At 38.0% G+C, this 26,653-nt stretch overlaps 4 protein-coding genes and 1 long non-coding RNA gene across 5 annotated transcripts; all 5 read right to left on the bottom strand.

The window, feature by feature from the left end:
- Window positions 1–257: 257 nt before the first annotated feature.
- LOC113738196 (pentatricopeptide repeat-containing protein At5g19020, mitochondrial-like) lies at window positions 258–3,305 on the bottom strand. Its single transcript, XM_072081801.1, has one exon. It carries the CDS (start codon window positions 2,572–2,574, stop codon window positions 472–474), a length of 2,103 nt encoding a protein of 700 aa, XP_071937902.1. The 5' UTR covers window positions 2,575–3,305; the 3' UTR covers window positions 258–471.
- A 145-nt stretch (window positions 3,306–3,450) lies between these two features.
- LOC113734066 (uncharacterized protein At5g19025-like) lies at window positions 3,451–7,878 on the bottom strand. Its single transcript, XM_027260387.2, has 2 exons — window positions 6,776–7,878; window positions 3,451–3,719 (listed from the first exon to the last, which is right to left on the bottom strand). Exons 1-2 carry the CDS (start codon window positions 7,504–7,506, stop codon window positions 3,683–3,685), a joined length of 768 nt encoding a protein of 255 aa, XP_027116188.1. The 5' UTR covers window positions 7,507–7,878; the 3' UTR covers window positions 3,451–3,682.
- Window positions 7,879–9,130: 1,252 nt separating this feature from the next.
- Window positions 9,131–14,595, bottom strand: LOC113738197 (uncharacterized). Its single transcript, XM_072081803.1, has 6 exons — window positions 14,303–14,595; window positions 12,273–12,509; window positions 11,612–11,723; window positions 11,352–11,526; window positions 10,387–10,627; window positions 9,131–9,590 (listed from the first exon to the last, which is right to left on the bottom strand). The coding sequence occupies exons 1-6, from the start codon at window positions 14,475–14,477 to the stop codon at window positions 9,298–9,300; spliced, it is 1,233 nt and encodes a 410-aa protein (XP_071937904.1). The 5' UTR covers window positions 14,478–14,595; the 3' UTR covers window positions 9,131–9,297.
- Window positions 14,596–20,378: 5,783 nt separating this feature from the next.
- On the bottom strand, window positions 20,379–26,327 carry LOC113734068 (DUF21 domain-containing protein At4g14240-like). The gene is made up of 12 exons (XM_027260390.2): window positions 25,915–26,327; window positions 24,870–24,946; window positions 24,582–24,665; window positions 24,374–24,487; window positions 23,875–23,958; window positions 23,698–23,769; window positions 23,224–23,291; window positions 22,551–22,712; window positions 22,096–22,465; window positions 21,958–22,004; window positions 21,792–21,873; window positions 20,379–20,693 (listed from the first exon to the last, which is right to left on the bottom strand). The coding sequence occupies exons 1-12, from the start codon at window positions 26,153–26,155 to the stop codon at window positions 20,583–20,585; spliced, it is 1,512 nt and encodes a 503-aa protein (XP_027116191.1). The 5' UTR covers window positions 26,156–26,327; the 3' UTR covers window positions 20,379–20,582.
- On the bottom strand, window positions 21,320–21,714 carry LOC140037513 (uncharacterized). Its single transcript, XR_011841402.1, has 2 exons — window positions 21,589–21,714; window positions 21,320–21,493 (listed from the first exon to the last, which is right to left on the bottom strand). It is a non-coding gene; the product is annotated as an uncharacterized lncRNA (long non-coding RNA).
- Window positions 26,328–26,653: the final 326 nt, after the last annotated feature.

Genomic DNA, 26,653 nt, shown 5'->3' on the forward strand with positions numbered 1-26,653 from the left:
TCCTCCAGCCCTCCTCTTCTCCCTCCCTGGACAGAATAATGACAATCTCTAATCAATTGTACCATGGCTCGCTCCTAATTTCTGTCATGTAAAGTTGAAGGAATTTTTCTTCTCTCTCCTTCACCCTTGATCCCTTACTATATAGCTTACCCTAGTTTGCTTGGAGACTAACAGCAGTTTACACGTACACAATCTTCACAATTTTCACTAATATCCAAGCAACCATATTTAGATGCTGCTTATTAACTATTGCTTAGTTCAAAAATAAAAGGTATTTTCACATCAATTTAAAGTACAAAAGGAGCTTGAACAAAGCATTGTATAAGAGTATTTTAAGTGCTGAATCCTGTGAACTGCAACTGCCGAGGAATTTATCCTAATGCATATGAATTGTAAAAACTTATCCAAGAAGAAAAATCCTAACACAGAGATGACCCAAATACGAACTATGCTCATAAGATTGTTATTAAATCAAATAACGCCACTATATGCAGGGGATCTCATCAATCCTTGAGTTTGCATTGCTTTCCTAACTAAAAATGCATCACCCCACCTCCCTGCATCAGCATAGATGTTAGACAGGAGAACCCTGCTTGGACCATGAGAAGGCTCCAATCTTGCCAAATTCTCGGCAGCCCTTTCTCCTACTTCCATATCACCGTGTGTTCTACATGCTGCCAGTAGTGTTCCCCATATCACAACATCTGCCTTCATTGGCATCCTTCTTATTAATTCTTCTGCTTCTTTAAGTCTTCCTGCCCTACCTAGAAGATCCACCATGCAACCATAGTGCTTGACAGTAGGCTCTAGATTGTATACACTCTTCATGCTCTTAAAATGTTGATCTCCAACTTCCACCAACCCTGCGTGGCAGCATGCACTCAAGACTCCAATAAATGTAATAGGATTCAGTTTGATTTTACGCCCCTGCAAGTCAGCAAAAATTCTTAGAGCCAGTTCAGCATGTCCATGCATGGCTGAGCCACATATCATAGCATTCCATGGTGAAACATCAGATGCCTTATCTTTCATTTGTCGGAACACTTCTAAAGCACTGCTCATGCTACCACATTTGGCATACATATCAATAACTGCTGCACTAAGATTGTCATTAAGAGGGATGGAGTTGTCGCATATGTATTCATGAGCCCATCTTCCTTCATTTAACCTACCCAATGTAGCAATTGCAGATAGGACACTAACCATTGTAATTTCATTTGGTTTAACTCCTCCAGCTACCATCGCATGGAAAAGCTCCAAAGCTATCCCAGGCTGTTCATTTTGCGAATAACCAGAAATCATTGAGCTCCATGAGAAAACATCTCTCTCTGGCATCTCATCAAACAAAACCCTAGCTTCATCAATCCTTCCGTTTCTAATCAGTCCTGAGATGAGGGCATTCCAGTTTGCAATATGGTGTTTGCTTCCTAGTTTGAACTGCAACCAAGCAAGACCAACCTCCTCACAAGCAGCATAAAAATGAATAATTGTTGCCTGTATAAAATCGTAACAATCAAAGCCCTTCTTCATGGTTACAGCATGAAACTGCAGACCATCCTTAACAGCAGCAGATTGTCCACAAGCTGAAATTATATCAACAATCATCACTTCGTTAGGCCCCAACCCAGTACAAACCATTTCACGGTAAAGTGTTAAAGCCTCAGTCAACCTCCCAACTTGCACATAACCATCAATTATTGTACCCCAAGAAACCACATCTTTATCATCTATCCTCTCAAAAAACTCTCTAGCCAAATCAACCAAACCTGCCTTAGCATACCCATTCAACATCACGTTCCATGAAACTACATTCTTTTCAGGCATCTCATCAAAGAGCCTGCTCGCATCCCTTAAATGAGAACGCAAGCAGTACATATGAACCAAATTAGTCGAAACAATAACAAATCCAACAAGCCCAAGTTTCATCACCAACCCATGCAGTGGTCTCCCTTTCTCAAATCCCCCACCAGCCACATGCAAAAAAGCCGTAATCACACTTGCCATGGTAACTTCATTCGGAAGCACCCCAGACATCATCATTTCCTGGAAAACCTTAATTGCCTCACTCGAAGACCCGTTCTGAGCCAGACCCATTATCATAGTTGTAAAAGAAACGCAGTTTTTCCCAGGCATTTTGTCAAACAACTCACGGGCATCATTCATATACCTTAATTTCACATAGCCAGAGAGCATAATATTGCAAGAAACAGCATCAAGCTTCTCACAGTCATCAAAAATCCTTTTTGCACTAGAAATCAGCCCACATTTCGAATAGAAGCTGATTAAACTATTTCGGATAAAAATATTGCAATCAAGGCCTAATTTTGCTATATGCCCATGAATTCCTTGGCCTTTAGGAATCAATAACATAGAAGAGTAATCTTTCAAAGCGGAGATGATTAGGAGCTCGTAATTGGGTTTTGAACTTCTGAGTCCTTTTAGGTTTTCTTCGGTGGGATGGGGAGGTTGGTTCAAAGGGGTTACAGAGGACAGGCATCTGGGAGATTGATAGGTGAGTAAAGAGAAAAGGGTTGAGAAATGAAGGGGTGATTTGGGTCTGAGAGCAAAGTTCATGAGACGAGATCATGAGGAGTTGTTTCCAAGCATTCCAAGTTCTGTTCTGGAGAGTTTCCGTCTGCTAACGAACTTTTGGAGGGGAAGAGAACGGCAGTTATGGTGGAAAACCCGGCCGATTGGCACACACTGGGCCTTTTCAATTTGACGAGCTAATAATGAAGGTTGGTCCTTTCTAAACCCTGCTAAAGAAACAACGCCTTTATGAACAGGCTCCAAAAGGCGTAGAATGTTGATGCAAACCAACCATCACACGCCTTCACCTGCCGTTCCACTTTTTGGCCTGGTACAAATGATCAGCGTTAAACTCCATTTTTTCCCCACTTTTAAATTGTTACAAAGAAAAATCGGGTCTCTTCTGACGCGGTTGCCTTCTGTTCTGTTTTACAACAATTTTGTCTGACCAGGACTGGAGGGACAAAAATTTTAAAAAACCAGTTTTTTCACTGAGGAAGAAAAGATGCCAACTATACTAAAAAGAAGGCCTCTTTCACATTATAGTCACTTCTTTGAACATATATGGGGCAGCTTTGTAGATTTTATGACTCTTTTTAACTTTGTCGTTTGACTTCAGTCGCAAAAAATAGGACTTGCACAAACCATTGGGATCGAGGCATTTTTCCCTCTAATGGAATTCTTGGAGTTTAAGACGACAAATGTATCGACCAATGCCTACAAAATTCTTCTGATCTTGTTATTGTAAATCTCATTGCTAGCTGCAAAGCCCTTGTCTCCATTGTAATAAAATAACCACCACGATCCTTCATAACATTGCTCATGGTATACACAGTCCCACAAACACATGCCAAGATTAATAATATACTTTTAAAGACAGAATGACATGGTTCCTGGTGCTAGACTAAAACCATAGCTTAATTAGTAGCTAAAAGCTGTCCACTTTGATTTTTATCATTTATTCGCGTTTCATTTGGTATATCCTTCCAGACAAGAATTTGTAGAGTTTGAGGAGGTATGTCTTCTGGTATTAGGACTAAAGAATGGTTCTAAACAAGAACAACAGAGATGTTAAAAAAACAAAAAAGGAAAAAGAAATGGTGCAAGAAAAAGCATGTGGTTGAGAGCCAAAGTGCACAGCCATCATGAGCGGTCAGCGATGATCGCCAGCACCATAAAGAGCAAGACTCCTGCAAATAGGAACATAAAGAGTGAAACATTACAACTCCATGCTGTATTAGCACTTCGAACAATACAGCCAGTAGATAGTCACTACTACGTTAACACTTTGAGCATTACAGCCAGCAAATAGTCACTATACTACCGATATGAACAATACATGAGTAGCCCTCATCTTGCTATGTTTCAAGGAACAAGACACATCAATGGCATATCAAATGTCATAAAGAGTCTAATACAGGTCTGGAAGGTTTAACATTGTGGACAATACTAATAAATAGTAACAACTAAAGGGGATAAATAAGAGAAGAAATTCTCAAAAATCCTCAAGATTTCTTTAAAGATGGGGTTGCTATGAACATCCCAGGCAAGCTGACAATGCCATAATTCTATAAAATCAAACCATTATAACCTTTGCCATTTAGTGATTGAAAGAGTACGCTAAGTACTTCAGCAATCATATGCTTCCATAAGGGTAAACCTACTCCAAAGTTAATTACTCTAGTTTATATGCTACAAGAATAGCTTAACATACAAACCTAAGTTAACTAAACTATTAGAACCATAAGTTGACCTCTAAGAAGTACATTTATCACAGAAATGCAGGAATTTGGAAAACTACAGAAGTAACATCTGGCTATAGTTACAAGTTCAAACTCAAAACTGATAGCTTTGTTCAAGTCTATAGCAAGCCCATTAACCCGACTGATCCAAAATCATTTCCTTTGGCTCCAATCCTTTTTTCATTCTTCAGATGCTTAGGGACTACAAGCATTTAATATTTCTGCCTCAATTGCATCTTTCATTTCCAGCACACATCTCAAGTTGCTTCAAATAACCTAGTTGCATCATATGTAAAAGATGCTCCACTAGAAAGATTTATAAACTCATGTGGCAAACATTCTCAACAATAACCGCATACCTCTGCAGGAATTAAGACCCAAAAGTATGCTATTTGTGTGTGCCGTATGATTTTTAGGACAAACTTTTACCAGTTTTTGTTAGTCCAGCTAAATGCAGTTACATCCTACCACTCATAGTAACATGTCATTTGGCCCTAAGATTAGCATGGAGGATAATGCTAGAAAACGAAACATGGCTTGCAGTCAAAATGTGGAAGAGGAGGTGCCAACAAACTGGTGTAGAAAATTGATACCTGAGAAGGACCAAAAAAAAAAAAATCTAGACAATGATATGGCAACCTTTTATCTAGACATTAAGTAAAGACTCATAGAGACCCGCCCACTTTTTGTTGTCCATCATCCAATTTGATCTTTATCTGATAATCGCAATAATGCTGGTTAAGGACAATTACCCGCTCCTAGGAAATGACATCCATTATCAAGTACTGGAGAAATTTCAGTTTCAATATATGACTTAAGTCTGACTATAGTATATTTATCTTAATATAGTTTTCTTTCAAAAGATAAATTCGAAGCTCCCATTTCCAAATAGTAAGTTCAGTGGTGAAAAAAAAAATGACCCATATTCTTTATAGGAAAATGGGAATTCTTCTGGTATGACCTGGGATGTCTAATGTAAATGCATGGAAAGACATTTTTACATGATTAGTTGGATAACTTTCTTGAAACTAACATTTTTCATTGGATACCATAGTCAAATAGTTTGTGGTATTGATTTTGATCCAACCGAGTTCTACTTATAGCCACTAGTGTTCAAAGTACAATTCAACAATAACTTGATCGTCTTCTCAAGCTATTTTATATAAAGATTGCCGGTTAAAAGAAGTGCCATTAGTTTTATCAAGAGAAAGACTTTTGGAAGCTCCAAAATGAGCAGCTTGCTGTCTTATACACCAAAAAATACATAAAACTCACCAGGAGCTAGGGCTGCAAGAAAATCCAGGTCCATTGTGAGCTTCCAGATCTCACAAAAACAAGAAGCTTGCATATATCTTCCAGACCATAAACCTTATAGAGCTACAGAACTAAAATGCAAGGCCTTAACAAAGATGTTAACAGCACTAATTTGAGAAACAATACGATGTGTATCATCTAGTGCAGACGATTACAAGACCTTCCTTGATAATCTTCTCAAAAGTCAAGGATCTAGGATCTATTGAGATTTGCCAACCATGAAAAAAAGGCACTTTGGGTCCATTAACTAGATCAAAAGTTGGTGCTTGGACAGTCTAAAACTAAATGGAATCCAAACCAAATTCCCATGGTTTTCTAAACCCCATTTTAGTTCATTTCAAGTACCTTTTCAGCCGGACACTCTCCCAATTCCCAATTCTCCTCTCCTGCACAATTCACAGATACCATCATGGCAAATCCAGAGGGGGTAATGTCATCGGATCTCGAGCATTATAATCGCTGGATTAACAATCAGTTGATGGTAAGGTAGTAGTTCAGTAGGAAGATCCAACAGGTAATGGAATAGGCATTGCAGAGGGGAAGAGAAGAGAAAGAAGCTTTGGTTGAACATTACACGAGGAAGTGAAAAACCAGTTCTGGGTAATTATGCTTAGGCTATGCAGGAATAGAAAACCTTGTACAAGGGAGGCCACCACCTTAGTGTGCTCTGTGAGAAAGCAGCTTAACTTAAACTTCCTTCAGTCTTAGTTTTACTATGTGACTCTGTCTGTAACCAAAACCACTGCCAGGCAAGACCTTAATACATAGCCATCAAGAAAAATATAACAAACGTCAGAAGACTATTCCATCGAGAATAATGTAGAAGCGTCAACTTTACAAAATATCCAACCTTTCTAGACAATCCAAATGGTTTTATACGGTAAAACAAATGGCTTTAACCCCACAAACTTGCAAAAAAAACCCATTACAAACTCAAAGACAAATAAATTCAAAAAATTCATTGAGACACAAACCATCATTCGTCCTATAATCAGCTCAACAAAAAAATCCTTTCGGTAATCAGTTTGGCATAAGCATCAAAGCGCACCATTCTACTTCAGTGGCCCAAATTTATCGTCTAAACCGCATGCAATAAACAATCAATCAGACAAGAAATAGCCAGCAATTCATAGTCTAATAAAATCTCAAATGCAACAAAAGAGTATCTGATCAACACCAAAAAGACTCACTTTTTACGGCGGCTACTACGTTTAGGGCCCCAACCTTCAAGTTTAGCAACAGGGCAACCACACTTAGCTCTGAAAAGCAGGACAGCTCTTCCATTAGGAGGAGCCATTTTCCTCAACTCAGCTCTCAAGCATTCATAATCCGGGTTAAACTCGTTTCCACCTTTCCAGGGCAACTCATCAATCTCCTGAACAGCCTTATTACCCTTCCCTAATTTCAAGCAATCTTCACCCTGCAACTGCAAATCGAATTCCATTGCTTTTTTCAACCCTTTACACCCAAGTTTCCCGCACTTTCTTGATCTGGGCCCACAGCAGATCTCGAAAAAAATCAACATGAAAACCAAGGACAAAATCAGGGAGGTGAAGAAAATGTGGTGGACTTGGAGGTGGGAGTAAAGATAAGAGAGGAGAGTGGAAAGAGAGAGAGATGATGATGGAGGGAGTAGGAGGGAGAGGGAGTGGAAGATGTAGGAGAAGCAGGAGGAGATGAGGAATGCTCCGGCGAAGAGGACAAGGATGAGGATGAGGAGGTCAAGGGTGGCCGAAGGGGAGGAGTGTTTGCAGAGGGAGTGGGAGTTAGAGGCTGATGAGGGGCAATTTTGGGAATTTAAGGAGGTGGGATTTGTGGGTTTTTTGAGAGGTTTGGAGGGGGAGGAGTGGGTGGTGGAGGAGGAGGCGGAGGTGGTGACAGGGGCCATGGTGATGGTTGAGAAGAGGAGGTGATGGCGCATGTTAGTAAGGAGGGCTCGGGGAGGAGGCTGGGAATGGCGTGGGTGGTTTTCAGGTGTGTTAGCTTTTATTTATTTCTTTATTTATTGGTTTATGTGGAAAATACTAAAATGTTGAGTTGAAGCTTGAAGGTGGACTGTGCGCAGCTTAGCGGTGAGGGGCGCCAGATGTGCGCAGCTTAGCAGAGAAGTGAAAAAGGGTCGTCGACGGCGGATGCGCGCATGTTAGCATGGTGGGATGGTGGCTTTAGAGGGTGCGTAGGTTATCTTTCCACCAATTGTTTAATCATGAAGGCAGTTATGGTCAAGAGACTTGGCAGTTCATAGTCTAGGCCACCGCTTATTTATACATAATATACATATCTAAATCTTGTATCAGCTTTTTGTTTCAATTCGTTGTCTCATTTCTGGAGGGTCTGTTCGTTTATGTTTTATGTGTGTTTCTATAGCCGATTGGATTCAGAAAATGCTTTTTTAAGTTCAGATTTTATTAACGCTTGTGCAATAAAGACGCCAGAAACTGTTACTGCTCAAGTTAGCAAGTAGTGTTGCTATATCTAAGTAACTCTTCAAATGACTCATAATTGCAGTATTCTTGAGCTGTTCAAGTTTCACTAGCCAAGGGCAGGTGCAACCGTTCTTGAAGGTTATGTGTATTTTGCACACAGCATGGCTCTGTTTGTATATTGTGTAACTTACTTTCAATAACGTATAATTTTAGAACAAAATTTTATGAATTCCACACCTATTATTGAAAACGAGGTACAAAATGAGATTTGGACTATAACCAAATTTTGGCTGTGAATTGCTCGGGATGGATCCGCTGATGACCGTCCCTGCCCCAAATCCAAGTTTCACATAGTTAGTTCAGATGATGACTTGTGCAGAAACATATTCCGGATCTTCTCAGATAAGATAGTGAAGTTTGGACTTCTTGCTTATTTCCGCAGTTCTTTATTGTTGTATAAGATAAAGTACTTTTACAGCTTCCAATGCATAAAAAGCAGACGTTATGGAAGAAGCGCAGAAACCCTTCAAGATTATAGCGTTGCTTTCCGGGAACAGCGTGCAGCAAAAATCCTGTAATTCAACACGGCTTCCACATGTTGAATGCAGAATTTGTCCCAGAATTGACTAAAGCATTTGCAAGTTGCAATTTACATTTAAGGATTGGAAAAAATTGCAGTGCCTTTGACTTTAGAGGAAGACGAGTAAATAAGCTTGGTACCACAAAAAGGCATAATTGCAGCAGGAGCTTTCCACTGATTCTAACTTCTCCTGTGGGTGCTTCCTGGCTGCTGCAAGTAGCTGAGATTTGGCCCCATTAAATGCCACACACGTCTCGTCTGATCCGATGATAATTCAGCCAGCATTGATCCCAAGGGTCGAGTTGAACCTGTCCAGTTCCCCCGTAACTGATGTATGAACAAAAAAAAAAAATCTTGATCTCAACTATTTTGAGCAGGAATTGATTGCAATGTTTTCCACCCTACGGCCTATATTAGCTGCATTTAGCTCCTAGCTAAAAGAAAACAGCATCTAACACCAGGAAAAGGCTTCGAGGGGAACTGGAGGGATCATACAGCACCCAGATTTTCCGTTCTTATTGTAAGAGAGAAGCACCAAGTTTAAGAAAAGCACTACTTATTAAATACTGCAGTGAACCTGATTGCACGCATAAGATGCGTCGACAGTAGTTACATATTATCATTTACAGAGATTTAAAAACATTACCATAGCATACAAATATTAACAGCAGCAGAAAAGTTCCTGGTATCCAGCATGAATAACTCATTAGAATTCACGATCAGGGAAGATCAAAGGGGCCACGAGGGACCACACATACAGGCCAGCAGTGACCCATTCAGTGCACATACGAACCCAAACTGATGTCCAGCCAACATCTATTAGATCTGAGCTCTCAGAACTGCTAGTCCAGCCCGAAAGAAGCATAGCTGAATACATGCTAGCAAGAGCAAATATCAGGAGGAAAAATGAATACGAGTAACTAACTGGCCGTGGTTCAGCATCTTTCTTATCTTTTCCAGCTTCCAACTCATCAGATTCAAGAAGAGGTTTCTGTCCACCTGTTAAAAAAATTGTTCAACAAATTAGAATTCAATGTAACATCACACAGCATGATCAAGGCTTCCAACTCTAGGAAGACATCCAGTTTCAGCACCAAACTTCTATGTCATAGTTTAACAGAGCAGGATGATAACAATAACCATCCAGCACTGACGACTCTCCTAAAAATCATGAGACCTCTATTTAAACTTAGTAATAATTTGGAAAGCTGGACAAATACATCTAGCACACTTGAGAAATTTAGGAAAGAAAGAAAGCACTAACTCTGTTGTAGAAACCCATGCAGTTCGACAGTTAAACCTAGTCAAATTTTACATGCCAATGAGAAGTATTTTCATTAAAAAGGTACAAAAGCAGGAAAACAAAATCATGATCTCAAGCGTCATTTTCAACCACCTATCTCAGTCATACTAGAAATTGTTCTAGATGTGTAGTTGCTCGACAGTTTTAGCATAATTGAAATGTCCAGAAGACCCAACCAAGCTAAGTTTTATTGGTGGACTACAGAGTGGTTCTGTTTTTTTGGCTTGTGGTAGACAATTAAAAAAATTCTATCAAAGTAGAAATCTTTCATTCTTATGAGTACCAAAATGGTGACAGAATATTAATAGAACACTACATTACTTCACTCTTGAAACCGCACGGCACATCTTTGATTTTATAATTCTCTAACATAGCCTCAGAAATTCTTAAATTTTCTGAACAATGAGTTAAACATTAGGGAAGGAAACCTCTAATAAAGCCCATGTTATCTTAAAAAGTTACGAAGCACTAGATTCTGCTGAATCTTGGTACCTGATCTGGGTGAAGATGGAGGGGACAAAAATGTAGTAGACGATCCAGCACGGAGTGCAGAATATAGAACTGAAATGATGGTCGTAAGCAACCCAAGAATAAGAGTACTTGTTGATACTGCTCTTGATGCTTTGTGGAGACCATTGCAAACATAATTTCGAGGTTCGCTAGACAGACCAGTATAACACACATAAGCACAATAAACGGAAATCACAGAAGCTGGCAACAGGCTCCCATTTACCTGCCCAAAACCATGTCATTATCACAACCATTATCTTCTAAGTGAAAAATTGTACTCATTGGAAATTTCAACAAAGCTGCAGTGCCTTTGAAAGGAGCCCTGTACACATAAATTCCATCTCATTTTCATCCAGAACTTTATCCAAGTCATATAGATCATATTCGAGTGGAAAGAGAATGGGAATGTTTACATTACTGTCAGACAAGATGAGATTAGTCACATACAGTTGCTAGAAATTTGTAATTGTTGACCTTCTATGGAAAGCGAGTAAAAATAAGCAATGGAAAAAGGAAAGATTTTTCAATGATTAACAATGAAAATCAAAGGATGGCAAGATTGGCTCTTGAAGTTCCAGAATGTTATCTGACAAAAGGAAAACACCCATTAGATATAGACTTAGTTTGTGTGGACCACAAGTTGTTAGGCAAGGCATCTATCACAGACATCGTCCACCTGGATAATGAGGCTGCCTAAAGAACATAAGGTAAAACAGAAAGAATATGGTGCCATGTGCTTGAATTGCAGTTCACAAAAAAGCCAAAAAGCACAAACTAATTTACATTACTCATTAGTTTCATCTGCTCTCTTAAATATACTGCAGCAGTGGGACAAAAGGATGGTAGAAGTGTAAATGTACTTGAAAATGAATAAAATATATTGGGCTCGGTGTAGTAACATGCAAATCCTAAGTAATGTAAGAAAAAGAGAGAAATAGTTCATTTACCGCTGGGTGTAGTGCGATAACAGCAAATGCTAAAGCAAGAATCATAGTCATGACAATGAAGAAGATGTTAAGACCACAATCATGACCAGAAGGATTGAACCAAATAAAGAGAACCCCTGATAATGCATAAGCTCCAAGATAGCATACTACTGATATGACAAGCAGAGCAATGTACCTGAAAAAGATCAATCAAAGTATCAGAAACAATCAAAGAAGATGCTGGTTGAGAAAAGATATAAAATATAATAACTTAAACAGACCACTTCTGCTCATCTTTTGCAACCCATGCATCATTCCATGTATGTGTAGCATCTAATAGTATTATTACTTGAACCAATAAGAATAATCCTGCCCCAAATTTTGAAATAAATCCTGCAAAGGAAATTGGTTAGTAGTAGCAATATAAATAACTGCCTATCTGAAATAAGTCAAAATTACCAATCACAGTAGGTTTATTAACAATCTTAGCATATCACATAGGAAGCATCAGCATCATTGAAAGTTTGAACAAAACAAAGCCAAGCAACAAGCCTTTAATGAATTGTGTCCAAGTATTCCTAGTTGGAATTCTTTAAATGACAAACCGGAGTGTATCAGCATACTAAATAATGATATCTACCACAGATTCTTAAGGTAAGTCTCAAGTTGAAAGCATTGTCATAGATTCTATCACTTGAGACCAGTACCGCTGAAGGGCAAGTGTCTATTGAAGAGCCTTTTTGGCTGTAGTGAAATATTTTGTTGTATAGCCCCTTCCATGCCAAAGTATTTTGTATTATAGACATTTACTCAGACAGGATCATAACAGAGTTAGAATCTTCACCATGCAGAGAACTCCATGCATCAGCAGAAGGAACTCAGATTTGAACAATAAAAAATTCAAGCTGGAGAAATATTTACATCTACAGTTGTAAAACTAACCATAGATTGTAATAACAACATTTGGGATGAAAAACATTAGGATGACTAGTAAAGCCCAAATGACCATCTTGACAGTCCATCCACCATGATGCCAGGAGTCACGCCTGTCATTTTGATCCTTGACACCAATCATTAGAAGAGCAAGAACTCCAAAAAATAAGAAATTCCCCAAGCTGACACGAAGAACTGCTTGTATTTGAAACCATTCTTTTGACTGATCATCCGAAGTATTGATCCCTAGGAATTGAAGTAATAATATGTTCACATTAGTGAGACGTCTAATTCTGCTAAATATAATTGTGAACTAGAAATATATTGAGGCCAAAATATGAAATCAAGTTTTAATTGAACACATAAGCAAGTAGAGATTATCAGCTTCTCAAAGTTTATAGCTTTAGTCATTACTTTGTCAAGTATATATGCCTGGCCTTATAGGTGTTATTTATCCAAATATTGATATTTTTAGTGCAAATTAAAAAGAAAATTTTTGTTGGTTTTATTTGTATTCCTTCACAGGGAAAGAGATTTCTAGGAAATCAACTTTATATCAATTCGCTAGAAATGGACTTCTTTTTCTACATCGATTCCCAATAATATTTCTGAGACTTTAAAATCAGAATTTTTACAACACATTTCCTTAGTTTGGGAGCACCAACAAAAACCAACAACATAAAGGAAATAAAAATATCAATATTTTGGTAAATAGCATGAAGATATAGACTTATATCTGCAGATGACTTAAACAACTAAAAACAAGGATTTGGCGGAGAATAGGGGCTTCTGGATATAGGTTCAACTAGTAAGCATAGAACTCCATTTACACTGCTGTCACAAATTGGTTCATCACAAAGGCAATTTGAAATGAACACAGAAGTTACAAGCAAAGAATGAAAGTCCAACTTGGGTTGACTTCAACGCACTAATAGTATTATAGAGAAAACAGGAGCTGTTGAGTCTTTGCAGAACTCAGCTCAAATGTATAACTTAAAAGAGAGAAACATGGAAAGGAGTCTAAGAACTCAGATAATGTTGCAAGGAAAATGCATCAAGTATTCTTTTCCTGGAATTTTCGAACGCATAGGCAGATCTTCTTATGTTATTGTTATCACTTTCAATGGCAAAGAAAGTAGCTTTTTGCCATTATCATTCAACAACTACAGAAAGAAACTAGATAGTGTTTATCCTAACCAACTAGCGAGGGTCATATCTCATTGAACTAGTCTGACAAAACTAGCAATTCTCAGAATGCTGTTATGTTGTTACCATGATACAGCTTATGTTGAAACCATGGAGACAATCACCACTTGCATGTAGTTGCTTAGTTCTGTCTTCTTAAGAAGATTCTGCTTCTTTGTAAATCCTCCCAAATAAGTCAAAAAAATTAAAGAAAGTATGTTCCTTTATAAAAAACCATTGACACTTCTAAAACCCTTCCGTTCTATTATAGATATCTTTTTCTTCTAAGATGGCTCCCCCATTAAAACTCTTTAACTTTATCCCCTCTCATAATTTCCTTGATCTCACAGTGGAATCAAACTCAGGATTTCCGCTCTATATTTGACAAATGAATACAAAAGCACCAGGAAACGCAAAACATAGATAAGAATCCAGTTTTCCTTTTTTCCACCTTGTGATATCTCACAAAAAGAATAAATTGCTAGAAGAAAACCGAAAAGAAGCTCACAAATTCCAACGGAAAAAATCCCAAATCAACAAATTACTGGAATTCTTTGACAAAATCAAACACCATCTCGTCAGTTGCCCTGAACTTAATATTGAAGAAGATAATAAGTTGTCTAATCACTTCAGTTCAAATGAGTCATAAATAACAAGAACCCGTCAGAAATATCGGTAAAATGATCAAATTCACCAATCAAGTTCAACTAAGAAAGTGAGATTTTTTATCACTGTGAATAAACATCTTATATTAGATATGTCGGAAAAAGGAAAAGAACCCAGATAAGAAAATTAATGAAAATGGACAAAGATTTCACAAAAAGAGGGAAAAAAAGGTATTTTGAGGAAATTACAAGGAAATTTCTCCAAGAGTGGAGCACCAACTTCACGGAGAATCCAAGAAATGATCAAGGAAAGGCCAAAGAGGCCACAGTAAGCAAGTCTAGCTGACTTCTTGCTGATCCCTGAGGCCACTGAAGAGCAGAGCCCACATGTCAGAGATGCACAGCATGATGCCAAGCACGACATCTTTCTTGCTTCTCTTTTGCGTAGATTTGATTACTGTCCCTTCTGCGTGAATATCTGTTCTATGGAGCTGATTGTCCAATTCTTCAAACAAGGGATGAGGGTCATGAGACGTGTTCAGTCAAGCTGGAAGGATAGAACCGTGAACGCGAAAAAAAAAAATCTTGAATTGCATTGACCTCCCTCAAGTTTGCTAGAAATGTAGTCAGGACTCCTATGATTTGGAAAATTACGTTGGCTTCCTGTTTCAAGTATTGTACATTTGTACTTAGTTCTTTCTTACTATAGGAGGATAATTTGATAGGTATAAAGTGCAAGTTAATGAACTACTTTGGTACGAGAGCGGATTTCAGATTGACAAAGCGTAAGCTAATCCCAAGACCTTCAAAATTAATCAGGAAATTTTGTAGTTTTTCTCTCTGGACAAAAGGGTGCAATAATAGCTAATGCACAGGCAAGTAATTCTACTTTTACCATGCATACAGAAACTTAGAAAGCAACACCTAGAGTAGTTTATCCCACGTCGGGTCGGGGGTTGGGTTAGTTGGGTAGATAAGTCCTCGGGGTTGTACCAAGAGTTACCGGCTTTTGTATTAACTCTGGGATTAGGTTTATTTCATTCGGCAAAAGTCAATTGCTTTGAGTCGAAAAAAGACAAACTGCTCGTTAGGATTAGCATGCTTAGTTCATGTGCCAGGGTTCTTAGCTTAGGTTGGGAACACCTAGAGTAGTTTATCCCACATCGGGTCGGAGAGTTGGGTTAGTTGGGTAAATAAGTCCCTAGGATTGTACCAAGAGTTGCCAGCTTTTGGTATTAACTCTGGGATTAGGTTTATTTCATTTGGCAAAAGTCAATTGCTTTGAGTTGGAAAAAAAAAAAATGGACCAATGGTTGTGCAACATTGCTCGCCTGTTGGAGACCTGGGGTGACTTAGAAAATTTGCTGGTAAAGGATGAGTACATCTAATTGTCATTCTTTGAAAACTTGTACTTTCATCACTATTCACTAGTTGGTCTGGTCACTGCCTGTTTCTTTTACCAGATCTAGACTAGTGATCTAGTACATCTAATTGTCTTTCTTTTTGCACTTTCCCGGTGAGGGGCACGAGCGGTCTCTGACGACTGCTCCTGAACTATTCACGGCCAGATTTTGGCCAGAAAAAAATATATATATGATCCAGATCACTAGTTGTACATTGATTTTCATAATGTGTGTGAAATTTATAAAATTTTGTATAAAAGTTACACATTATGTAAATAAAATTACGCTATGTGCAACCAAAATTACGCGCCATTAAAAATAGCCAAAACCGTCCGTTCCTGCTCCTTGTCCGCACTTCCCTGTTTCCATTCTCCTACATCATATGCCATCAAACTATTTTCAGCTGTACTCATGTGCCCTAACGAGTAATCTTTATTGGGTCATTCACTGACTTGGCTCCAGTATATGTACTAAGTCCAGGTATGGTAGTAAATGTTAGGGTCCAAAATGGCTAAGCCTGTGGTATTCCTGTAGACGACTTCTGATAATGAGACTCACAAAGCTTTAGGAACAATTATACTCTTCATCTCAACAATCAAGATGCCCCTGAATTCCTCTACAATATCTGATATTCACCATTACTAGGCTCAACCACGTATCCCTCTATGTGTGTAATTAGGATATGATCTATCTTAAATGGAACCATAGGGTGATATAGAGTTGAAAACCTTTGCAAGTTTTTATCATTCCAGTATGGTAGAATTTACACATATTAAACATATCTACTGTGAAAAGTGAATTCTAGAAATGGCTTAACGCATTTTTTTCACCGCTCCTAGATAAGTAATTAGACTGTCAATATACATGATTTTGACAATTTACTTCCTTCCTTCCTTTCACCTAACCAAGACCCATATATACCTCCTCCTCCTTCACAATCATGGATTGGTCTTCCCAACCTCTCCTATCAGTTATCACATCCCATTTATTTCCCCATTGATTATTGAGTTTTAGTTTTCGTTATACAGATAATAAACGAACAAGATGAAGATTGGCTTTTACTCTCCCCTCTTTCTGCATAGTTAGAATCTCTTTTCCTCTTGTCAGTTCTCATCCTGTCCCTTGAAAGGGAATGTTGTGATTGTAGTGTCTCAGTTAGTCATGTCATATGGACTACATACTACTAACTACTTCATCTCCATCCATTATTGTACTTCCCACCAAGAAAGCAAAAATTGCAACAGGAAAACACTCCCCACACTTCTAGATTTTTCTCATTTTCTTGCTTTTCAGTTCAATAACCTATAAAGCACAAACATTCAAGTTGTCTCCAACTTGTCAACATTCCCCAATAACATTCTGCCACCTGTCTTTCAAGCCATCAGACAGCAAGGGTGCTAAGCTAAATGTGTGTCCTCAATTGGCATTGGACCAGAACTCCCAAAGGGTCCTTAAGTTGTATCAACCACGTTATCTTTAATTGAAGCCTATGTGATAGCTGGTTATCAATACTTTCTATCCTAAAGGTCCACCAAGATTTCTCTGTTAGACTGATAATATAAAGGATCTTATCTTTGATCTTCTTCATTACGATAAAGATTGAAGTGAACCCTTCTTGTTTCTTGCCATTCTTTGCAAATGAAAGTGGGACATGGTTCAAAGTTCGTACCTTATCTTACTGTTTCTTGGTAGGGGCAAGTTGAAATTGATGATCCCTCATAGTCAAGGGTTACCACTATGGGGAAGAGAGTCTTGGACTCATCAACATATGTATTAATTCAATCTGTTTACACTGTATTTGTTTTTTATTATAAAGTTGATCCTAAACACAAAACTCTTTGTTCCCTAGCAAGTACATGTCTTGAATTATCAATCTAGTTTTACAACACAAGCAAAAACATATGTCTTGAATTACCAGATGTACACAATGTTTTGATGGTATTATTAAATGCATAGTAATGAGTCAAATCAATAATTGTTAAGAAATCCTCTTCTTGCACGCGTTATTGTTTTCCTGGATGTTTGAAGAATTGCTAACTAGTTAGAGAATCTTCAAGAAGGTGTCTTGGTCAAGGAGGGTTTTGTTCTTCTCATTGCAGCAATAAGGTAGGGACCAATACACGGTTCATTGCAAGTCCAGGACCTGGATACAAGTCCTTTAGTAAACACGGGCGGCAATGATAAGTGGCAGGCAAGTCTCAACTGATTGAGAAGATGTTAGCTTGAGTTAAGATAGATAAGGGCACGTGAAGCCAATTGATTCTGAGGGTACAAGAAGTCCCCACTAACTACAAAGTGCGCGTAAAGCCTCCAAAAATCTACATGTGGATCCAATTTGACTGCTATCGAAGTCCAGTCCTTTTGCACACACTATTTAAGCTAACAATCACAATAATTAGGCCTCAGTTACAGCAAAGCTTGGTTTAGTGCATGTAAGGACTTACCTGCTGGAAGATTTATGGGAAAGAGATTTGGCAAGTGGAGAAGAATAGTGAGACAACTCAGGGGGAGGCTCTACATTATAAGGGTGTGCATAACTATGCTATTGTGTTGGGATGAAAAGTACTCTTAGATTTTACAAGCAGGATGAGCACTGTAATTGTTATAGATTTTTCAGAATCTGTTCAGCTTTGTGAGTAGTATATATATACTTGTTCATATGTTTTTAAATGGTAATGAATAAGTTCTGTTCAAATGTTTCACCTGTAGTATTAAATGAGTGTTTCCATTTATTCATTCTATATTAAATTAGTTCCCCATTTGTTTTTATTGCAATTTTCTTGGCTGCCAGTGAGCTTAATGTTTCTCCCACTTTAAATGATGCTTGAGCATGGTATTGTATTTTATATTGGGATGTCATTCTCTTCTTCAGTATGGCATGCAGAGATGTTAGATGACATGCATCTACGTCTTCAAGCATGCATGCATGCAAATCTTCTGAGTTCCTACTTGAGAAGCAAAAATTATGTCTCAGTATTCATTATTTTGGACGTGCCTACAACTTTGTATAAAGGTGAACTTCCTCTTCTTCGAAGCAGTCAGGCAAACGTCTGCAACTTCTTCTTCTCTTTTTTTTTTTTTTTTTTCCTTTTTGGGCATACAAAGTGAAGCATGCAACTTACATGTAGTTAATTTGTATCCATTTCCTTCATTTGCTTGCACTTCGTGCGGGACTACTTAGCATTTAACCATGCGAAATGGTTAAATACTGAAGTATTTCCTACCTGGGAAGAGACTATAAGTTAGTTGATGAGTGACAGTAACTTGTTAAAGTCCCCACACAGACAATGAAAGAATCACATGTTATGCTGTGTCTTTTGAAAACTCTACTTGACATACATTTGCTTTTTCCTAAGAGCCTGGGCGTGGTAAATATCCTCAGTATTTGATTCAAAATTCGAACTCCAACACCTTGATATTGTCTCAAGGATGCTGGAAGTCACAAAAGAAGAATAATCAGCAAGAGTCATGCTATTTTCACAGGCAAGTTGTGCTGAAGCTTATAATGATATCTTAGGAATTCATCACTTGTGCCAAAATCTTTAAATGCAAGAGGAACTCTTTTAATGTGACAAATGAATCTTCTTGAAGCAGGTCTTGCTTCCTTAGCGTTTTTATTGTTTTTTCTTCTCCCCTTGTATGCGAATAATCTTCTGAACATTTTTCACAGTACCCTTGTCCAACACTATCCGAATTTTCTGGAATAAATATCCATTTTAATGCCTCTTTTGCTAGGATTCTGGAATTAATATCTATATCTTAACACAGAGAGACAAATATGTTGCTGTAAACTGACAGATATTGCCATTCACTCTGTAAGGCAGGAAGACAACCTGATGACTCTGCTTATTCATCTTTTGGTGAACAATGGGACCCTTGCATGCTGTCCTCAATTCAACCCAATGAGGGGCCAACATCTGTTGACCACCACATATTTGATATTTCATCATTCACCTTATATATACAAGTGCATCTCTTCTCTACACTGATCATCTAAACACAAAATCTTGACTACATTTGTATATACATTTCTCATCTCTTGCTAGTACTAAAGATCTCAACTAGTTCTTATAGTACTTTCAGTTTTTCTATCCATGGCTGAGCAGTCAATCTTTAGCAGAAAGCAAAGAAGGTTTTGGTCATGGCAGAGGTGTTCGAGGTACATCCAGGAGCAGCGTACCCGCCTCTATATAATATGGAAGTGTTCAATACTTCTACTGCAGTGGAATGACTTGTGACGCTTTGACCTCTGAAGGATCATCTAGTGCAAAAGGAGGACTGTGTAACATACAAGAAAGCTATGCAAAAGGAGGACTATGTAACAGACGACAAAGCTAACTTATAGGCGGTGCTATATGGATAGTTGGGCAGCATGAGAAATAGGAGAGCCAAAGCCAGGAAATCTGAAAGATGAACTCCCAGAAAGCTTGTGATCATGATGATTTACCACAGCTGCTATGTGAAATTTATGTTACTTAGCATGATGTAGATGTAATCTTTTCTGTATACCCCTCCCCTCCTCCCTTCACTAAACTTCAGTCAGGTACCACATGCCAAATCTACATGCTCGAGATGTGCTATGAAACGGATCATCTGAAATTTCACCGTTGTTTTTAGCGCAAACGGATCCCCTGGGCTACAGCAGTGAACACTCTAGTTTCAAACTTCAAAGCTTGTGATAAAATATCCCTCAATTCAGTAATTCTCTCCAATAGCCGGAGACTGCTACATATGCCTTTTTTTTTTATCACTTTAAAACCTGGCCAATTTACACGTAAAATGCACTCATATATGCTGAATTACTTTCTCTAACTCGAGGAAGATAACTTTTCAGTGGAAGATCATTGATATCATGTATTCCATTCTCTAAGAGGTATTAATATAGTCACTGTGTAGCTATGCAAGAATCCGCAAATCACATAGACCTTAAAAGCTCCAGTATCATATTTATCTAAACATATGGCAAAATTTTCGTCAAAACGTACATAAAAAAATTATATGCAGTTTCAGGACTACATAATGATGGACAAATATTAATCCACCTCTCAGTCACCTACTACGTTTTGTACTCTCTGGGTGCCACTGTATATTCTCAGGAAGCCACCAAATTACGAGCTCTGTCTGTATCATCTCTTATCGCCAAGAAGAGGCTCTCCAATATTACCCTGCAATTTCGTTGATGAAGAATCAACCTCACCAGACTTTCTTGGCGTACTACCTTGCTTAAGTTGGCCTGCCTGAGGAATATAAAATTGTTTCCAACGTCAGGAAGTTTGTTTTCCTCAGTGTAAAGGAAAAAGTAAATTTCCAGCAGCAAGAGATTTTAACAACAAACCGCTTGTAAATTTCTATCTAACCTCTTTACTGTGGGAAAGTAAATACATGACCAGAAAACCATATTCACATACTTGTACAACAATCACATAATAAGAAATTTCTCACTATAATGTAATTTACATAGACAAAAAACCATATTCACATACTTGTACAACAAATCACATAATAAGAAGTTTCTCACTATCATGTAATTTACACAGAAAGATTAGTCAAATCAGGAAAGCATCAAATGGATTATGAAATCAACCGTACGAGAATCCAATGCTTCAGAAAATAGTGTTGTTGATTCACAATACTCATGTATTTGGAGTCTAACAACATCATGCACCACACAATACCATTAACTGTCAAAAAATGAAATAAAAATGTAGATGCACATTCATCTCTTATACAAGGGGGTTTGCAGGTCAGGAAGATAGTGCTTACCTAAAGGTTCAAGCAGAGCAAATGTTTCCAGCTAGTGCTTTAAGGAGCTTTTCATTAGCCGAAGTATTTGTCTTGTTTAAGAAAATTGTCTTACATAAACTTTTGGCCATCCATAATCTCTATTCAACTGGTGATACTTATTAGATCCGTATTTTCAGACAGTGCACCTAATTATCACCTCTGCAGCAGATTACAGGCACCTAAATTATCTTGGAATTGACTGGTTATATGATACCTACTGCATGGGGCCTTAAGAACAACAGAAACCTCTCACCTGAAAATGCAAGTTGCATAATTTGTTGATGTGACTTTCAGGCAACAGTATAGAAAAAAGGGGGGAAAATTAAATTAAAAGACTCAGCCTTGCACCTTTAGCGGTATCACAGTGCATGTAATAGAGGAAAATATGAGATTTATTTTTCCTCTGCCAAAATCCCTACTGAGATTGTGACACATTATCAGAAGCTGCTACTTTATCCATTTGGACATGCCATTTTGAAATCTAAAACAATTGGTTAAATAGCAAATTTCTCAAAAATTTCAGTGAGATGTTGTAAACTTCAGTGACTTACAGATCCTTTTTGGGCTGTTAACCTCCGAATTGATGGTGCACGTGCCACTGATGAAGCAGCCGCAGCAGCAGCAACACGTATTCTGCAAAACAGTGAAAAGGTTGTATTGTTTCTTCAGACAGTCCATCATTATACTAGCATATAATTAAGCACCAATCAGTAGAACCTTTTGTGTACATCAACAAATTCATCTGTCTCATCTACAATTTCCTCCTGCACATACCAAAAAGCGTAATTTCTTTTTAGTGCCATATAAACAAATCATGCGGAAGATGGCAGTATCAATCAACAAAATATAAGTGACCTGCAAGAGCTCTTCAAATACATCTTCGAGAGTGATGATACCAATTACTTCGCCCTCTTCAACATCATCTACTGTAGAAGGCAAGCCATGTGTCACTGCCTCGCTGTATGTAAGTGTGTGATTTGAGGCCGGCCTTGAAGGCTTTTCAATGTCAACAATAACGCTTTCTGACTTCTCATCCTGCTTTGATAGCAGAGGGGTAGTTAGGCGAGAATTTCCGCTACTCACAGCATTACCTTCAGATTTTCCTTCATCTACTGTTGGTGGAACATGTCTGCTTTTCCCTTTAGCCTTCACCACAGCAGCCATATGACTGCTGCCCTTTTGGAACTCATTTAGTATGTCATATAGAGGCATATCTGAGGGTACCCTGGGGTTGAAACCTTTTAAATGACCACTTTGACTCTTAAAATTTTGGTAATTGGATGCCTAGGGTACAAGATTAGTATCCATACCGTGGAATTCTTCGGATAGATACAGCACTAACTGGAGTCTCTGTTTCAGGCCGAACAGTAAGAAGACTCTTTACCAGTAGAAGTCCAATAACATTTTTTGGATTCCCAGAGTATACAGGAACTCGGCTATGACCACGAGCAAGAATTTTTCCCATGGCCTCCCTAATGCAAACGGGGAAAAGTTTGTTACCCTCTGCATTTTTTATTTCTACTTTGCATAGAGCCATGGATTGGACCATCAATCTAACAACAATGACTAAAATGCAATATCATCAATCGAGAAAGCATGCATGGAGCCAACAAGAGTAAAAATCAAGCAGACAAGCCCTTCTGCAACCACAATTCATATACTTAGAAAAGACTGTTTTTCAAAGCAAAGAAAAGACTTTTTTTCAAAGAAATAGGTGTCAAGATCAATATAAACTCTCTCCTTCCTCACCATGGGTGCCCTCCAGGCTCAATTCTTGGAAGAATGGAGACAAACACTTGTTTGTATTATTTTCATGACCACGAAAACATATTATTTAAAAGCAGTTACTCTAATCAACTATACGAGCCGTATCTTTATGAAACTTGCAATGAAAATCCAAATTTATTTACCATATCACATAGACACAAGCACACAGTCTGATCATATAGTTAGTATTAGCTGAAGCATGGATTTCAGCATTACCAGTCCAATTTGGAGTTGACGTCCAGTGAAAATGTTGACTCAATAGGTGTCATGGCCTCCTCAGCAGTCTGTCAACCAGAATGAAAAGGAAAATTTAAATTTTAGAAATGAACGACTCCTGTGGCAAGTAATTGAGGAATAGTAGTATAAAGTTAATTACCCTATAACAATTTTAACAATAGTTGCATATGAATCAGCTTTAACATCATGGTTAAATATCATGAAGGGGCAAAGAGTTTAAAAGAAGAAATTCTCTAAAACCAACTTCATTTCAATCCCCATACTTTTGCAGAAACCAAATTCAAAGCACTTACATGCTAAAGTTTAAATAAGAAAATGCTTGTTCAACTAGGATGTGTGTCTGTGTGCTGTGTCATGATTCAGGAGGTATTTAAGTGAAAAGAAGGACAAACAAGTTAGCAAACAAATATAGAACTATACTTCTTAATAAGATAGTTTTGTTGTCAGAAGTACCTTCTCCGTCAAATCTAGTGCTCCGCTGATAATCGTTGTCTCATCATGCGTAAGCTCACCTCCTTTACCAGCCTGCACATGTCAACTATAGCACATTTTCTCACAAGAAAAAGCTACTGAAGATTGGCATCCTATAACTCTGTTTGAGTTAATGTCAATAATTGCAACATAACTGACCTCCTGACTATGGATAGTGACAAGGGCTTTCAGTTGAGCTCGTCTAAACAGTGCTTCATTGTGTCCCAACAAACAGTCTAGAATCTGTAACCACACCAATTCAAGTACATCCATGATAAATTGGCTGTGATTTTAATGGAATGATAGAGGGACATCTTTCAAATCCCATGGGCTTTTCTGTACAGCCTACTAAGACGAAATCTCCTTTAGAAGCTACCATATAGACCAAGACATACAGATCAACCGACATATATAAATTAAGGCACGGGAAGCATGATGGTTGTATATCAATTGACCCATTAGAAATAAAGCTTCTAGATAGCATACGTAACAAGGAGAGTGACACGGGGCACACCCAGATACTGGATGAAATAATGAAAAGAGATTTCATCCAGACTTTATGTGTGGTACCCATCTTGACTTGGGAATGAAGTAGATTGCAAATGTCAAATCTGCTTTGTTATCAAAGATAATTTCACTTGAGTAGCACAATATGTACCTTTCCAATAGGATAAGCAATTGGATAGCAAATGATCATAAGAATGCGCACGAGCCAAATAAAATTTGCGCCAACTGCAAGTCCATATCTAGTGCATATTGCTTGAGGAATGACCTAACCAGAAATTGGTGATTGTAATTTGCAATGACGGAATGAAGACAAAAGGTACCGATGACTTGTAATCCAATAGCAGTTTGATCCAATTTACCTCTCCAAATGCTAGAACAAAAGTCACAGACAATATAATTGCAACAAATTGATTGAAAAGCTTGTCCAGGTATATTGGAAGGGCCTGCAAATTAGACGACAGATAGTCAAACAGATAAAGGGTAAGTCATCATGACACAAAAATTTTAGCCGAGTTCATCAGTACTATCCTACTTTTCATTTCACTACACCAAGACAAATTGAAAGTTTCCTTCTACCAAGATATTTGACATAACTTTCTTCTTTTAAGCAGGATATTCAGGCTTTCAAGCAGATATTTTAGTATTACCTCCATGGAAGCAGCATTACATAGGAGCAAAGTCACAAGAAGCTGGTGCTGCTTCTTAACCACTGGAAGTATGGTAGCTACAAACAAAAGTGGACAATGGGAAGCAGGAAATTTATTAGTTATTTTCTGAACAAAAAAGTAGACCTCGGATTACTACTCAGCCAACAGCTCCCATGACCATAGACACTCAAAACTCGTATGAGATTGTGCTCAATAGAGAAACTCAGGAAACACATCCGATACTCCTTTAGTTGTTTCCATAGTTGACATAAAATCAGGACCAATTTCACGCTCAACACTTTTGGAATGCTTGTGGAACATGTATGCAACACTTTACAACACACCTAGCACAAAATACAACATACAGACAGTAGAAGGACACTAGTGGATAACAAAGATTTAATATCAAAATATGTTATAATTAGGAAAGTTTTGTGTATCATGATTAGTGCACAATCAAGCATCGTTAGGAATAATGGCAAGTGGTTGCCAATGATAGTCCTGAACCACATATTGTTGCCAAGATAACCAATTAAATCCCAGGACACCCAAATTCTATCCATTTTTCATATTTCACACAAAAACCCGCATCAGAAAATTAATCGTCCTACAATCCCACTCAAACTTCCAACTCGCATTGGTCCAAACAAATACTACTCATCCTACAATCTCTTCTTCAATCAAAAACAAAATTTTATAGAGCAAACAATGAGATGATCCTTGCCAATGGCATCACCAAGCTCCCCTACTCTCCTTGGGGGGTCCGACCACAATATTACACGAAAAGGAACGCATAGTTTTTCCATCAACGAAATCATAACAACCAATTAAGTACCAAAAATTCAAATTATATGCAAATTTTCACCTTTCTTACAAAACCCAAATTAGACAAGCAATAATCCGACAATCCCAACAACTTTCTAGCCAGCATCGGTCCAACAAAAGCTGATCCCATACCACAACTTCTCATCGACAAACAAGCAATTAACTAAAAATGAAAACTTTGAACAGAAAACAAATAAATAACGAATGGTGATGAGAATACCAGCTTGTTTTTTCTCTGTAAGGGTCCCACTTCTCTCAAGAATCTCAAGATCAACAAGGCTCAAAGACATCAACCCCAAAGTCAATCCAGACATGATTCCGGCGAATAATACCAGAAAGCATGAGATCCCTGCATATATAAACCACCACGCCGTTCCAAATTCTATTTCTGCCCCCAACATATTGCCACTATTATCCCGAGTCACCATCCTCACAATCTCTGCTGCATTTATCAGTTGCATTTTTAATCTTTTCAGTTAATCAGAGCCTATTCTCCTCCTTCCTCCTTCCTCCTGCTCCTGCTCTATTCTTCTGCGGAATATTCAACAGTTTTCTTTCAGTTTTTCATTTTTAATGGGGTTTTTGTAGTACAACGTTTTATTAGGCTGGATTCCTTTTAGCAATTGACACGTGGTCAAATTCCAGAACTCGTATATGGGGTAAGCCTGCGTTGCGGGTCCTATAAATCGTTGGAGCGTAAAGGGCTGGGGGAGAAGGGATTGGGTAATTTGGGTTCACATGAAAAACATTAGATATATTACGTGAACCGTAAGCTAAATGCTTGTGGCGCGTTAGTTATCCACAAACTACCAAATAATGGTGGTAGGCTTTATGGAGTCTTGGACAAATGATAATAATGAAGCATCAATTTTAGTTGTACGGAAATTTTATTTTGAAATAGTAACAATTAAAATGTTCACTATTTAAAGATCAAGTGTTTATTTTAAAAAGAATAAATT

This window comes from Coffea arabica, chromosome 3c (genome assembly GCF_036785885.1).
Source record: "Coffea arabica cultivar ET-39 chromosome 3c, Coffea Arabica ET-39 HiFi, whole genome shotgun sequence".
In the NCBI taxonomy this organism is placed as follows: Eukaryota; Viridiplantae; Streptophyta; class Magnoliopsida; order Gentianales; family Rubiaceae; genus Coffea; species Coffea arabica.

Excerpts from the sequence above, each read along its gene's own strand:
- LOC113738196 (XM_072081801.1), bottom strand. The coding sequence starts at position 2,574 with ATGAACTTTGCTCTCAGACCCAAATCACCCCTTCATTTCTCAACCCTT.
- LOC113734066 (XM_027260387.2), bottom strand. The coding sequence starts at position 7,506 with ATGCGCCATCACCTCCTCTTCTCAACCATCACCATGGCCCCTGTCACC. Across the intron at positions 3,720-6,775 it reads CGTAGTAGCCGCCGTAAAAA|GAGTCTTGCTCTTTATGGTG; the intron begins GTGAGTCTTTTT and ends TCCTATTTGCAG.
- LOC113738197 (XM_072081803.1), bottom strand. The coding sequence starts at position 14,477 with ATGTCGTGCTTGGCATCATGCTGTGCATCTCTGACATGTGGGCTCTGC. Across the intron at positions 10,628-11,351 it reads TTATCGCACTACACCCAGCG|GTAAATGGGAGCCTGTTGCC; the intron begins GTAAATGAACTA and ends GGTTTTGGGCAG. Across the intron at positions 9,591-10,386 it reads TCCATCTTCACCCAGATCAG|GTGGACAGAAACCTCTTCTT; the intron begins GTACCAAGATTC and ends TTTTTTTAACAG.
- LOC113734068 (XM_027260390.2), bottom strand. The coding sequence starts at position 26,155 with ATGCAACTGATAAATGCAGCAGAGATTGTGAGGATGGTGACTCGGGAT. Across the intron at positions 21,874-21,957 it reads TTTGTTGATGTACACAAAAG|AATACGTGTTGCTGCTGCTG; the intron begins GTTCTACTGATT and ends ACTGTTTTGCAG. Across the intron at positions 20,694-21,791 it reads TAACAGCCCAAAAAGGATCT|GCAGGCCAACTTAAGCAAGG; the intron begins GTAAGTCACTGA and ends TATATTCCTCAG.